Here is a 12,856-nt window from a genome sequence, read left to right as displayed (position 1 = left end):
ACCGCGCCCGGCCTATGCTATCATTTTTAAAAATGATAACGTGTTATCTACTCTGGCAGGATATTCAAGAAACTTGGTAACAGCGATAGATGAGGTAGAAGAGGAGGCTAGGAAGAAGATATAATTTTGGTATCATGTTCAAGTACTCCTATTCAAGTAAGTTAAGTAACTTATTTTTTTTAATTTGGAAAGCAGGTCGGGCGTGGTGGCTCACTCCTGTAACACCAGCACTTCGGCAGGCCGAGGCGGGTCGATCACCTGAGGTCAGGAGTTTGAGACCAGCCTGACCAATACGATGAAACCCCGACTCTACTAAAAATACAAAAATTAGCCGGGCATGGTGGCATGCGCGTAATCCCAGCTACTTGGGAGGCTGAGACAGGAGAATCCCTTGAACCCGGGAGGCCAAGGTTGCAGTGAGCCAAGATCGTGCCATTGCACTCCAGCCTGGGTGACAGAGCAAAACTCCGTCTAAAAAAAAAAGGAAAGCAATTCTGGTCTCGTTCCTGCGACCACAGCCCCAACCCGGGTCGGGGGTCCCAGTGACCTTACCCCTCCCTGCAGACCCCAGGACGGGCGGTCTTCAGGGCTGGGCGCCCTGCTTCTGCAGGGGCCCCAGTCTGGGGTTTCGCTCACCTGTGCCTCCGAAAACCACCACCAGTTTCTTGTCCGCCATGAGGACGAGAAGGGGACGAATGCGGTCCAGAGAGATCTGGGGGTAGTGGGAGGCGTGGAATTGGGGGTGAGGCCCGGGTTCCCGCCAGGAGCAACAAGGGACCACCCATTGTCTGCGCACCGAGTATGTGTCGAGGGGGGGCAGCTGGGCCCGGAGCGGCAAGACGCCCGTCCCGAGACCCGCGACCCTCCTCCGTCCCGCCTCCCCCGCCCGAGTCCGGTCACCCGCTCCCTGGCCCGAGTTCCACCGGCTGGAGTGACCTCCGTGCCGCGGCCTGGCCGGAACAAGTTCCAGGAGCCCGGGACCCCGATTCTGCGGCCAAGTCCACTGCAGAGGCGGGGATGGAGCTGCCCGCGAGACGCCGACCCCACCTCGCAGCTCCGGCCTCACCCGGCAGAGCGCCGCTCCCGGGAGCACAGCGTCGGAGGACCCCCCGGCTGTAGCAGCCAATCCGGAAGTGTCGGCAGAAACTCCTCCTCCGGCGCAGTTGGCTCCTCCTTGCTCCTGCGGGACTCGGCATTCTTTCCGGGTTTGCCCGCCCCAGGCACGTGCACCGTGAATTTGTGTAAATCCGGTTAGACCGAAATGAGCGAGGCGGAGAGCCGCTTAACCGGATGCTGCGGGTGACCACTGGGAGGAGGAGAAAATTACTTTATCTTGCATGAACATCTGAATTTTCAGGTATTTGGCGTCAGGCAAAGATAGTTAAAGCTATGTCCATGACTCGTACCCCTTGAGGCCTTGTCCGCTGGGTATTTGCTTTGCCTAACTCAGTTTAAAAATTTTATTATTTTAGGGGCCGGGCGCGGTGGCTCAAGCCTGTAATCCCAGCACTTTGGGAGGCCGAGAAGGGCGGATCACGAGGTCAGGAGATCGAGACCATCCTGGCTAACACGGTGAAACCCCATCTCTACTAAAAAATACAAAAAACTGGCCGAGCGAGGTGGTGGGCGCCTGTAGTCCCAGCTACTCAGGAGGCTGAGGCAGGAGAATGGCTTGAACCCGGGAGGCAGAGCTTGCAGTGAGCTCAGATCCGGCCACTGCATTTTATTTTATTTTTTTGAGACAGGGTCTCGCTCTGTCGTCCAGGCTGGAGTGCGATCTCGGCTCACTGCAACCTCCGCCCCCCGGGTTCAAGAGATTCTCCTGCCTGAGCCTCCCGAGTAGCTGGGATTACAGGCACACACCACCGCGCCCAGCTAGTTTTTGTATTTTTAGTAGAGACAGGGTTTCACTATCTTGGCCAGGCTGGTCTCGAACTCCTGACCTCGTGATCCACCCACCTCGGTCTCCCAAATTGCTGGGATTACAGGCGTGAGCCACCTCACCTGGCCTTTTCTTTTCTTTTTAAGACAGAGTGGTTCTGTCGCCTAGGCTGGAGTGCAGTGGTGGCACAATGTTGGCTCAGTGCAACCTCCGCCTCCTGGGTTCAAGCGATTCTCCTGTCTCAGTTTCCTGAGTAGTTCGGATTACGGGTATGTGCCACTAAGGGAGGAGACCACCCCTCATATTGTCTTATGCCCAATTTCTACCTCCAAAGAAATAAGTTAAAAACTAAAAGGCAGAAATGGAATCCACAGGCAGATAGCCCAGCACCGCGCTCTGGGCCTGGTAGTTAAAAATCAAGCCCTGACCTAACTGCTTGTGTCATCTATAGATTTCAGACATTGTATGGAAAAGCATCGTGAAAATCCCTGTCCTGTTCCTTTCGGTTCTGATTACCAGTGCATGCAGCCCCCAGTCATGTACTCCCTGCTTGCTCAATCGGTCACAACCCTCTCACACAGACCCCCTTAGAGTTGTAAGCCCTTAAAAGGGACAGGAATTGCTTAAAAGGGAGCTTGGGTTTTGGAGACGTAAGTCCGCTGATGCTCCCTGCTGAGTAAAGCCCTTTCCTTCTACAATCCAGTGTCTGAGGGGTTCTTTTCTGCGGCTCACCCTGCTACACCACCATGCCCAGCTAATTTTTGTATTTCTAGTCGAGAGGGGGGTTTCACCATGTTGGCCTGGCTGTTCTTGAACTCCTGGCCTCAAACAATTCACCCGCCTCAGCCTCCCAAAGTGCTGGGAGTACAGGTGGGAGCCACTGTGCCCAGCTTTTAACTCACTTTTGAAGTTGCTGCTATTTGCACTGATTTTGGGTTTTTTCGTTTGTTTGAGGCCGAGTCTCGCTCTGTCGCCCGGGCTGGAGTACAGTGGCCGGATCTCAGCTCACTGCAAGCTCCGCCTCCCAGGTTTACGCCATTCTCCTGCCTCAGCCTCCCGAGTAGCTGGGACTACAGGCGCCCGCCACCTCGCCCGGCTAGTTTTGTATTTTAGTAGAGAGGAGGTTTTACCGTGTTAGCCAGGATGGTCTCGATCTCCTGACCTCGTGATCCGCCCCTCTCGGCCTCCCAAAGTGCTGGGATTACAGGCTTGAGCCACCATGCCCGGCCTTGTTTTGTTTTTTTGTTTTCAAGGTGGAGTCTTGCTCTGTCGCCCAGGCTGGAGTGCAGTGGTGGTGTGATCTTGGCTCACTGCAGCCTCTGCCTCCTGGGTTCAAGCTATTCTCCTGCCTCAGTTTCCTGAGTAGCTGGGATTACAGGCAGGAGCCACCATGCCTGGCTAAATTTTCTTCTATTTTTGGTAGAGACGGCGTTTCGACATGTTGGCCAGGCTGGTCTCAAACTCCTGACCTCAAGTGATCGTCCCACCTCAGGCTCCCAAAGTGCTGGGATTACAGGCAGGAGCCACCACACCCGGCCCACGATTTCAGTAATTTCTTTGTGTTCAATAAAACTAAAAAATGACTCAGCATGGTGCGGTGGCCTGTAATTCCAGTGATTTGGGAGGCTGAGGCAGGAGGATCACTTGAGGCCAGGAGGTCAAGGTTGCAGTGAGCCAAGATCATGTCACTGCACTCCAGTCTGGATGACAAAGCAAGACCCCATCTCTTAAAAGGGGGAATCACCCCAGCGCAGTCTCTCACACCTGTAATCCCAGCACTTTGTGAGGCCGAGGTGGGTGGATCACGAGGTCAGGAGATCGAGACCATCCTGGCTAACACGGTGTAACCCCATCTCAACTAAAAATACAAAAAATTAGCCAAGCATGGTGGCGGGTGCCTGTAGTCTCAGCTACTTGGAGTCTCAGCTACTTGGGAGGTTCAAGGAGAATCACTTGAACCCGGGAGGCAGAGGTTGCAGTTAGCCGAGATCATGCCACTGCTCACCCTGGGCAACAGAGCGGGACTCCATCTCAAAAAAAAAAAAAAAGGTCGGTGGAGGAGGGGATCAGAATGAATATATTTAAGCCTGCCTCACATGGTTAACAAGAATTCTGGACACACACTCAGTTATATTTAAGCACTAATCAGGCTGTGCACTTTTACCCACTTCCTTGTAACTGAAAGTCCCTGAGAACTGACCTTTTGCCTCCCCATTGTTCCTATAGTTAGGATCTGTGACACTAGAATCATAAGCTCTTATTTGAGAATTGCTTAAGATATGACGAAAGCAGAAAGTGCATCATAAAAAAACAGATTGATTAAAAAATAAAAATAAAATAACTTAAAAAAATTGCTTAAGATATTTTCAGATTCCAAATTCCAGGAAAAGGGTGATGTCAACCAGTTTGAAGACCTCCATGGAGTCAGCATGAGACTATAGTTCCTTCATCTTCCTGTCCCATGGCTTCCTTCTGCACTCTTCAACAAATCAACAGTCTTCACACTTTGGCCCACTTCAAAATCCTTAAAAACCCTAGCCCCAAATTACTGGGGGAGACAGATTGAAGTTTCCTCCCATCTCCTCATTGGGTGGCCCTAAGATTGATTTTTTAAGAGACAGGGTCTCACTCTGTTGCCCAGGCTGGAGTGCAGTGGTGTGGTCATAGCTCATTGCAGCCTCAAATTTCAGGGTTCAAGCGATCCTCCCACCTCAGCCTCCCCAGTAGCTGGGAATAAAGGTACACAACACCATGCCCAGCTAATTTTTTTTTTATTTTTTGTAGAAATGAGTTCTATTAAGGGAGGAGACCACCCCTCATATTGTCTTATGCCCAATTTCTGCCTCCAAAGAAGAAGTAAAAACTAAAAGGCAGAAATGAAATCCACGAGGCAGACAGCCCAGTGCCGCACCGCCTGGCCTGGTAGGTTAAAGATCGACCCCTGACCCATAATTAGTTCTGTTATCTATAGATTACAGACATTGTATAGGAAATGCACTGTGAAAATCCCTGGCTTGGGTTTTGTCCCGATCTAATACCAGTGCATGCAGCGCCCCAGTGCACGTACCCCCTTGCGTTGCTCAATCAGTCCGGATCTCTGCCATGCACCCCCTTAGAGTTGTGATCCCTAAAAGGGACAGAAATATTGCTCAGTCGGGGGTTGGCTCTTGGAAGGGTGAAATCTTGCCTGATGCCCCAGCTGAATAAACCGGCTTCCTGTTCTGTATGTAACTCGAAGTGTCTGAGGGAGTTTGTCTGCCGCTCTGTCCTTGCTACATCTATGTTGTCCATCCTGATCTTGAACTCTGGCCCTTAAGTGATCCTCCTCCCTTGGCCATCCCCAAAACGTGCTGGGATTACAGGCATGAGCCACTGCATCCTCGTTGGCTCCTACTATCAGGCCTCTCTTGCTGCAGGCGCGTGTGTCCTTGGTGTATTGACTTGCGTGCACAGTGTCTGGCAATAGACATTACAGTTATCATTGTCAGCCTCTGAGCCGCCAGCCAGGCCATCGCTCCCCTGTGACTTGCACGATACGCCAGATGGCCTAAGTATACGAAGAATCACAAAAGAAGGTGAAAATGTCCTGCCGCCGCCTGTAACTGATGGCATTCACCAGCAAAAGAAGTGAAAGATGGCCGGGTCCTTGCTAAGGGAAGCGATGACAATTATTCTTGTGCCCGGCTCATCCTGGCTCAAAAGCTCCCCAACTGAGCACCTTTGTGACTCCACTCCTGCCCACCAGAGAACAAAGCCGCCTTCGATCTGGTTAATTTTCCTTTACCTACCAAATCCTATAAAGACCGACCCCACCCTTATCTCCCTTAGCCCTGACTCTCTCTTCGGGCCCAGCTGCGCGCACGCCAGGTGATTAAAAGTTATTGCTCAGCACAAAGCCTGTTTCGTGGTCCTCTCACACAGCGTGGATGACAAGATATTTTCACCGAAAATTTTATTTGAAAATGTTAAACTACAGAAAAGTTGAAAGAGCTGAATGGGAACTCCATAAGCTTACCACCTTAGATATATTTATCCATCTATCCACTCATCAACTATCTTCTTTTAAATGCATTTAAAGTGGAGTTGCCGACATGAGTGCCCTTCACCCTTAAACACTTCAGTGGGTGGGACATTAATTCGAGTTTGAGAAAATAATTTTTTTAATTTTTGTATTTTTTTTTAGTAGAGATGTCGGTTTGCACCATGTTGGCCCAGGCTGGTCCTTGAACTGACCTCAGGGTGATCCGCCTGCCTCACCTCCCAAACGGCTGATTACAGGCGTGAGTCAACTTGCGGCCTGGCCCAGAGAGAATTTATTCTGAGGAATGTGAGTTCCTTTTAAAATACAAGGCCGCAGAGAGACATAAAGGTGGACAGCAGGCGGGCCGACCGGCTCACATCTTGTAATTCAAGTGGTCGGGAGGTCAAGTGGGGAGGATTGCTTCCTAGCATTCCACAACTCAGTCTGGACAACATAGGAGACCCCATTCCTCTTGAAAACAAACAAAAAAACACCAGCTGGAGGGCCACGCGGGTGCGGATCACTTGAGTCGAGGGATTTGAGACCTAGCGGCCAATATGGGAACTGTCTCTACTGAAAATAGTAGCAAAAATTTGGCCGGGCCGCTGTGCTACACGCCTGTAATGGCCCACTGACTTTGGACGGGCCGAGACGCGGCGGATCACGAGGTCAGGAGATCGACAGCCTATCCGCTGGCTAACACTGTGAACGCGCCGTGCTCTACTAAAATACAAAAAGATTACCCAGGCGCGGTCGCGGGCCGCCTGTAGTCCCAGCTACATGGGATAGGCTGAAGGCAGGAGAATGGCAATGAACTGGGGATGAGCTGCAGTTGAGTGGAGATTCGCGCCACTGCACTCCCAGCCTGGGCGACATGAGCGAGACTCGGTCCTCGAAAAAAAAAAAAACAACACACGACAAAATTGGGCTGGGGTCCATGGCTCACGCCTATGATCCCAGCACTTTGGGAGGCCAAGGTGGGCGGATCACAAGGTCAGGAGTTCAAGACCAGCCTGGCCAACATAGTGAAACCCCGTCTCTACTAAAAAAAATACAAAAAATTAGCCGGGCGTAGTGGCAGGCGCCTGTAATCCCAGCTACTTGGGAGGCTGAGGCAGGAGAATTGCTTGAACCGGGGAGGAGGCTGCAGTAAGCCAAGATTGCGCCATTGCACTCCAGCCTGGGCGACAGTGTGAGACTCCATCTCAAAAAAAAAAACAAAACAAAACAGCAATCAGCCATTGCGTCCTATCTGAGCTATGTATTCATATTCATATCTCTGGTGACTTTTTTTTTTTTTTTTTTGGAAGAGACACGTCCTCACTCTGTTGCCCTGGCTGGAGTAAGGTGGCACCATCACAGCTCACTGCAGCCTAGGAACTTCTGGGCTCAAGCAATCCTCCCACCTCAGCCTCCCAAGTGGCTGGGACTATAGGCACATGGCACACACCACCACCTCAGACTGATGTTTAAATTTTTTTGTAGAGATGGGGTCTTCCTATGTTGCCCAGGCTGGTCTTGTACTCCTGCACTCAAGCAATCCTCTTGCCTCTGCCTACCATAGTGCTGGGATTATAAACAGTAAAAAATTCCCTGGCATGGTGGTGCATGCCTTTAGTCCAAGTTACTTGGAAGGCTGAGGCAAGAGGATGGCTTGAGAACAGGAGTTCGAGGCTGCAGAGAACTCTGATTGCACCATTGCACTCCAGCTTGGGCGACACAGCCAGACCCTGTCTCAAAAAAAAAAAAAAAAAAAGTCCAGACACGGTGGTTCACGCCTGTAATCCCAGCACTTTGGGAGGCCAAGGCGGGTGGATCACCTGAGGTCAGGAGTTCAAGACCAGCCTGGCCAACATGGTGAAACCCCATCTCTACTAAAAATATAAAAATTAGCCGGGTGTGGTGGCACGTGCCTGTAATCCCAGCTATTCGGGAGGTTGAGGAAGAGAATTGCTTGAACCCGGGGGAAAGGGGTTGCAGTGAGCCGAGATCACGCCATTGCACTCCAGCCTGGGTGACAAGAGCAAAACTCCGTCTCAAAAAAAAAAAAAAATCATTCTGTCATTCTGGCTGCTGTTTGAAGAATGCCCATAATGCAACAGGTAGATCAGATACAAGACTTGTAACCGATGTGTCGGAGTTGAGACTCAGTTTCGCAGATTGCATTGGCAAGTGACCAAGTGGGTGGTGCCACGATTGACAACCCTATTTCTTACATCACTGAGTGGATGTAAAAGGATTAAACCACACTGCGGAAGAAAAGTGCTCAGCCCTGAGGCACCCTCACACACCTCGGCTCTTGTGAACAGTAGCGTTCCTGCCGAAGCACCCCTACTTACCCCGCTGAGCAGAGCCTGAGCCTGCAGCGTCTAAAGACCTGGAAAAAGCCACATGCTCCGCTTCCCGCCCCCCGCAAGGGCGTGTCAGCTACAAGGGGCGTGTCCTCCCTAGGCCCCGCCCCGCGCTGCGTGCCTACGTTGCACCGGCCTTCGCGCCAGTCCGCTGGGCTGCGGGGACTGCGGCGCCTGAGGGAGTCGCTGACGGGCAAGCTGAGTGGAGGCTGCGTCGGGCCACAGCGACCTGCGGCAGGTGAGCTGTCTGCGCCCTCCCAGGGCCTTCCTTCCGCCCGGCTCCTCGCACCGCGCCGCGTCCTTCGCGGGCACTGCCTCGGTCCAGGCCTTCGGACCTGGGCTCGGCCAGGCCACAGCCGTCTGCGTCCCCGGCGCGGGTCTGAGGGGAGACCGGGCAGGCCGGAAACTGGGTGAGGCCGGGCAGAAGGACGAAGACGGGCGTGGAGGGGCTGTCAGGGGAGGGCGAAACCCCGGACGCCGCTCTCTAGAATCGTCTCCCCGGGGACCCGGGGAGGCCTGAGCGGCTTTCTTTGGCGTCCCCCTTGGGCCCACCCCCTCCCAGCGTCACGGCCGTGCTGGGCGAGGTGACCCCCCGGGTCGTAGCTGGGGACGTCGGCGGTGCTGACAGGGGATGCTGGCAGAGATTGGAGCCCGGCTTAGCGGCTTCCCGGGCTGTTGGCACTGGCCGGGTCTCTGCCCTTCCTCCAGTGCCCTTATCTGTATACGAAGTGCCGCTTGAGTGGGTGTCGTGACTTCACAAGTGAACCCTGGTACAGCTTGGAGCAGAGTCGGACTGGGAGGGATCAATTGTAGGGGCAGCCGGTTAGTCCGGACATGGGTTTACCTGTCACCTTCTGAGCGCAGTGCTCTGGGTGCATTAATTGCCCTGCAAAAGCTGCCAGGACCTCCTTGCCGTCTTTGCACGTGGCCTGCCTGTGTCATGCCATTTAAATCGCGTCTGGGCCGGGGCGGTGGCTCAAGCCTGTAATTCCAGCACTTTGGGAGGCCGGGGCGGGCGGATTGCTTGAGGTCAGGAGTCCGAGACCAGCCTGGCCAACATGATGAAACCCCGTCTCTACTAAAAATACAAAAATTAGCAGGGCATGGTGACGTGAGCCTGTAGCTCCAGCTACTCAGGAGGCTGAGGCAGGAGAATCGCTTGAACCCGGGAGGCGGAGGTTGCAATGAGCTACCAATCACGCCATTGCACTCCAACCTGGGCAACACAGCAAGACTCCATTAAAAAAAAATCGCTTCTGATGAGCCGGTTGTCGTGGCCTGTGGCTGTCCATCCTTACATACTGTTTTGTTGATGGCACTATAAACCAGACAAGGTGGAGTGTGATTGAAAAAAACGCTGGCCGGTGCAGTGGCTCACTCCTGTAATCCCAGCACTTTGGGGAGGCCGAGGCAAGCAGATCACTTGAGGTCAGGAGTTCGAGACCAGACTGGTCAACATGGTGAAACTCCGTCCCTACTAAAAATACAAAAATTAGCCTGAGGTGTTGGGGCATGCCTGTAATCCCAGCTACTCAGGACGCTGCGGCAGGAATCCTTTGAACCTAGGAGGCAGAGCCTGGGTGACAGAGCGAGACTCCATCTCAAAAAAAGTGAAAAGAAAAAAAGCACTGCGTGGTACTTTCCACTGGAGGAAGCCTTCTCCTCTCAGCCCCTTGCAAAGCCTTGCGAGTTGATCATTTTTCCACGTGTAAAACGAGGTCAGTGTTAAAACTCAGCTTAGGCTGGGCAGGGTGGCTCACGCCTGTAATCCCAGCACTTTGGGAGGCCGATGTAGGCGGATCACCTGAGGTCAGGACTTAGAGACCAGCCTGGTCAACGTGGTGAAACCCTGTCTCTACTAAAAATACAAAAAATTAAATGGGCAGGGTGGCGCGTGGCTGTAATCCCAGCTACTGGGGAGGTTGATTTTGGAGGATCACTTGAGCCCAGGAAGTGGAGGTTGCAGTGAGCTGAGATCGCATCACTGCACTCCAGCTTGGCTGACAGAGTGAGACCCTGTCTCAAAAAAGAAAAAATAAATATCACAAGACAAAATTTGTGCTTACCAGGAGTTCACAGTTAAATAAGACATATAAAAGTTTACTTGGTAAAATTAGAAAAAGTTATCAGATACAACATTTAGGTTTAAACACTGGTGAGGGTGTGGGAATTTGTGGAGCCTTGGAAACACACACACACTCATTGAATGACCTCATCTAAATGGGGATGTGAAGAGGGAAATCCTGTGATTCCTCCATTGTGACTTGATTTCCTTTTTTCCTTTGCTGTGGCAACATGTTGAAATGCTGTGAGTCACCAAAAGGGGGAACATGAGCAACTCTAGAAACGCCAGTGCCAATGAGTTAACAGACAATAAAGCATTGACTGCATTTAGGTCACCCCTCATCAAATCTGTTGAAAACTTGTAAAATTGGACAGCTAGAGCTACCTTGATTTTTTTGGTTTCCTTTTAACAGCTGACTCTCTTCACAGGACATTTGGGCTCTACATCAGGATTACACCCAAAACTGGAATATCACTCCTCCAGGAGGGCGATATACTTTGAAAATTAGAATTGTGGGTCCAGTGTAGTGGCTCACGCCTGTAATCCCAGCACTTTGGGAGGCCGAGGTGGATGGATCGCCTGCGGTCGGGAGATAGAGACCAGCCTGGCCAACATGGAGAAACCCTGTCTCTACTTAAAAAAAAAAAAAAAAAATTAGCTTTTTTGCTAATTCACCATAGGGATGATGGCACGTGCCTATAATCATCACCATAGGGATGGTGGCACGTGCCTATAATCTGAGCTACTTGAGAGGCTGAGGCAGGAGAATCACTTGAACCTGTGAGGCGGAGGTTGTGGTGAGCTGAGATTGCGCCACTGCACTCCAGCCTGGGCAACAATAGCAAAACTTGGTCTCAAAAAAAAAAAGAAAAGAAAAGAAAATTAGAATTGTGTATTTCAGTGTAAAATTTGAAATTCAGCTTCTAACTCCTTGGAGAGAAAAGAGATTAAAAACTTGACCTAGACTGGGTGCGGTGGCTCACGCCTGTAATCCCAGCACTTTGAGAGACCGAGGCAGGTGGATCATCTGAAGTCAGGAGTTCGAGACCAGCCTGGCTAACGTGTTGAAACCCGCCTCTACTAAAAATACAAAAATTAGCCTTGCAATTTCGAGACCAGCCTGACTAACATGGTGAAATCGTGTCTCTACTAAAAACACAAAAATTAGCCTTGCAAAAAGTAGCCTGTAATCCCAGCTACTCGGGAGACTGAGGAAGGAAAACTGCTTGCAGCCAGGAGACGGAGGTTGTAGTGAGCTGAGATCGTGCCATTGCACTCCAGCCTGGGCGACAAGAGCGAAACTTGGTCTCAAAGAAAAAAAAAATTATATTAGACTGAACAATAAGTGGGATGCTGGCACATGCCTATAATCTCAGCTACTTGGGAGGCTGAGGCAGGAAGTTAATACTTGGTGAGCCTAAGTTTTTGGTGTCTTTGGATGCTGCTTGTTGATCTAAGGGGTTTCCAAACCTTTCTTTTTTGGTAAAATTGGGATTATGACTGGGAACCTGTTTTTGGAGTTTCTCAGGTTATTCTTGTTTGGGGTCCTTGTCTAAGGCACAGGCTGGAAAGAGGAGGGAGTGGACTAGCAGGGAAGATAGAGAGGTAAGTGAATAGAATACCTGAGGAAAGGGACTCCAGAAGAGGTGATTGTTGTGTGGTGAACTGTGCTGTCAGTGTGTATATCAGAGGCCAACGAAGTGGATATTCTCTTCACTTGGCTTAGGGAAAAAATTAATTTTTGTTTCACAAATAGATTCGTTTCCTTCCCAGGAGTATCATAGGCCTAATTACTGTCATAGTTCTCAGTAACTTTAAAAAGGCTGTGGGGAAGAATGGCATAACAGACTGGTGTCTTGTACCCAGCCTGCCTTTTCTTATTTTTCTTTTTTTTTTTTTTTTTTTTGAGACGGAGTCTTGCTCTGTTGCCCAGGCTGGAGTGCAGTGGCACGATCTCGGCTCACTGCAAGCTCTGCGTCCCGGGTTCACGCCATTCTCCTGCCTCAACCTCCTGAGTAGCTGGGACTATAGGTGCCCGCCACCACGCCCGGCTAATTTTTTGTATTTTTAGTAGAGACGGGGTTTCACCGTGTTAGCCAGGATAGTCTCGATTTCCTGACCTCGTGATCTTCCCGCCTCAGCCTCCCAAAGTTCTGGGATTACAGGCGTGAGCCACCGCACCTGGCCTTTTTTTTTTTTTTTTTTTTGAGACAGTGTTGCTGTGTCATCCAGGCTGGAGTGTGGTGGCACAATCTCAGCTCACTGCAACCTCAGCCTGCTGGGTTCAAGCTATTCTCCAGCCTCAGCCTCCTGAGTTGCTGGGATTACAGCTGTGTGCCACCATGCCTGGCTAATTTTTGTGTTTTTAGTAGAGGTGAAGTTTTACTGTGTTGGCCAGGCTGGTCTCGTACTCCTGACCTCAGGTGATCCACCCACCTCGACCTCCCAAAGTGCTGGGATTATGGGCATGAGCCACTGCGCCCAGCTTTTTTATTTTTTATTTTTTATTTTATTTTATTTTATTTTATTTATTTATT

General features: G+C 51.1%; 2 protein-coding genes across 5 annotated transcripts in view; one reads left to right on the top strand and one right to left on the bottom strand.

The window, feature by feature from the left end:
• Positions 1-1,405, bottom strand: part of NMRAL1 (NmrA like redox sensor 1) — a 15,839-nt gene extending 14,434 nt beyond the window's left edge. The window contains exons 1-2 of one of the 3 annotated variants that reach the window (XM_017886320.1): positions 1,067-1,405; positions 637-712 (exon numbers count right to left, since the gene is read on the bottom strand). In XM_017886320.1, coding sequence (XP_017741809.1) covers positions 637-676 — 40 coding nt within the window. In that variant the 5' untranslated portion in view covers positions 677-712; positions 1,067-1,405. Of the gene's footprint in view, positions 1-636; positions 713-1,047 lie in introns of all 3 variants that reach the window. The other 2 variants (XM_017886322.1, XM_017886321.1) reach the window with 2 other exon arrangements.
• A 6,942-nt stretch (positions 1,406-8,347) lies between these two features.
• HMOX2 (heme oxygenase 2) overlaps positions 8,348-12,856 on the top strand; it is a 39,310-nt gene continuing 34,801 nt past the window's right edge. Inside the window, exon 1 of one of the 2 annotated variants that reach the window (XM_017886317.1) lies at positions 8,348-8,492. The gene's annotated coding sequence lies outside the window, so the exon portion shown is untranslated. Of the gene's footprint in view, positions 8,665-12,856 lie in introns of both variants that reach the window. The other variant, XM_017886319.1, reaches the window with a different exon arrangement.

This window comes from Rhinopithecus bieti, unplaced genomic scaffold, assembly GCF_001698545.2.
Source record: "Rhinopithecus bieti isolate Rb0 unplaced genomic scaffold, ASM169854v2 scaffold_13704, whole genome shotgun sequence".
NCBI classification, from domain to species: Eukaryota; Metazoa; Chordata; class Mammalia; order Primates; family Cercopithecidae; genus Rhinopithecus; species Rhinopithecus bieti.
Note: the sequence above shows the minus strand (reverse complement) of the source record. Positions and strands in the feature narration are given on the sequence as shown.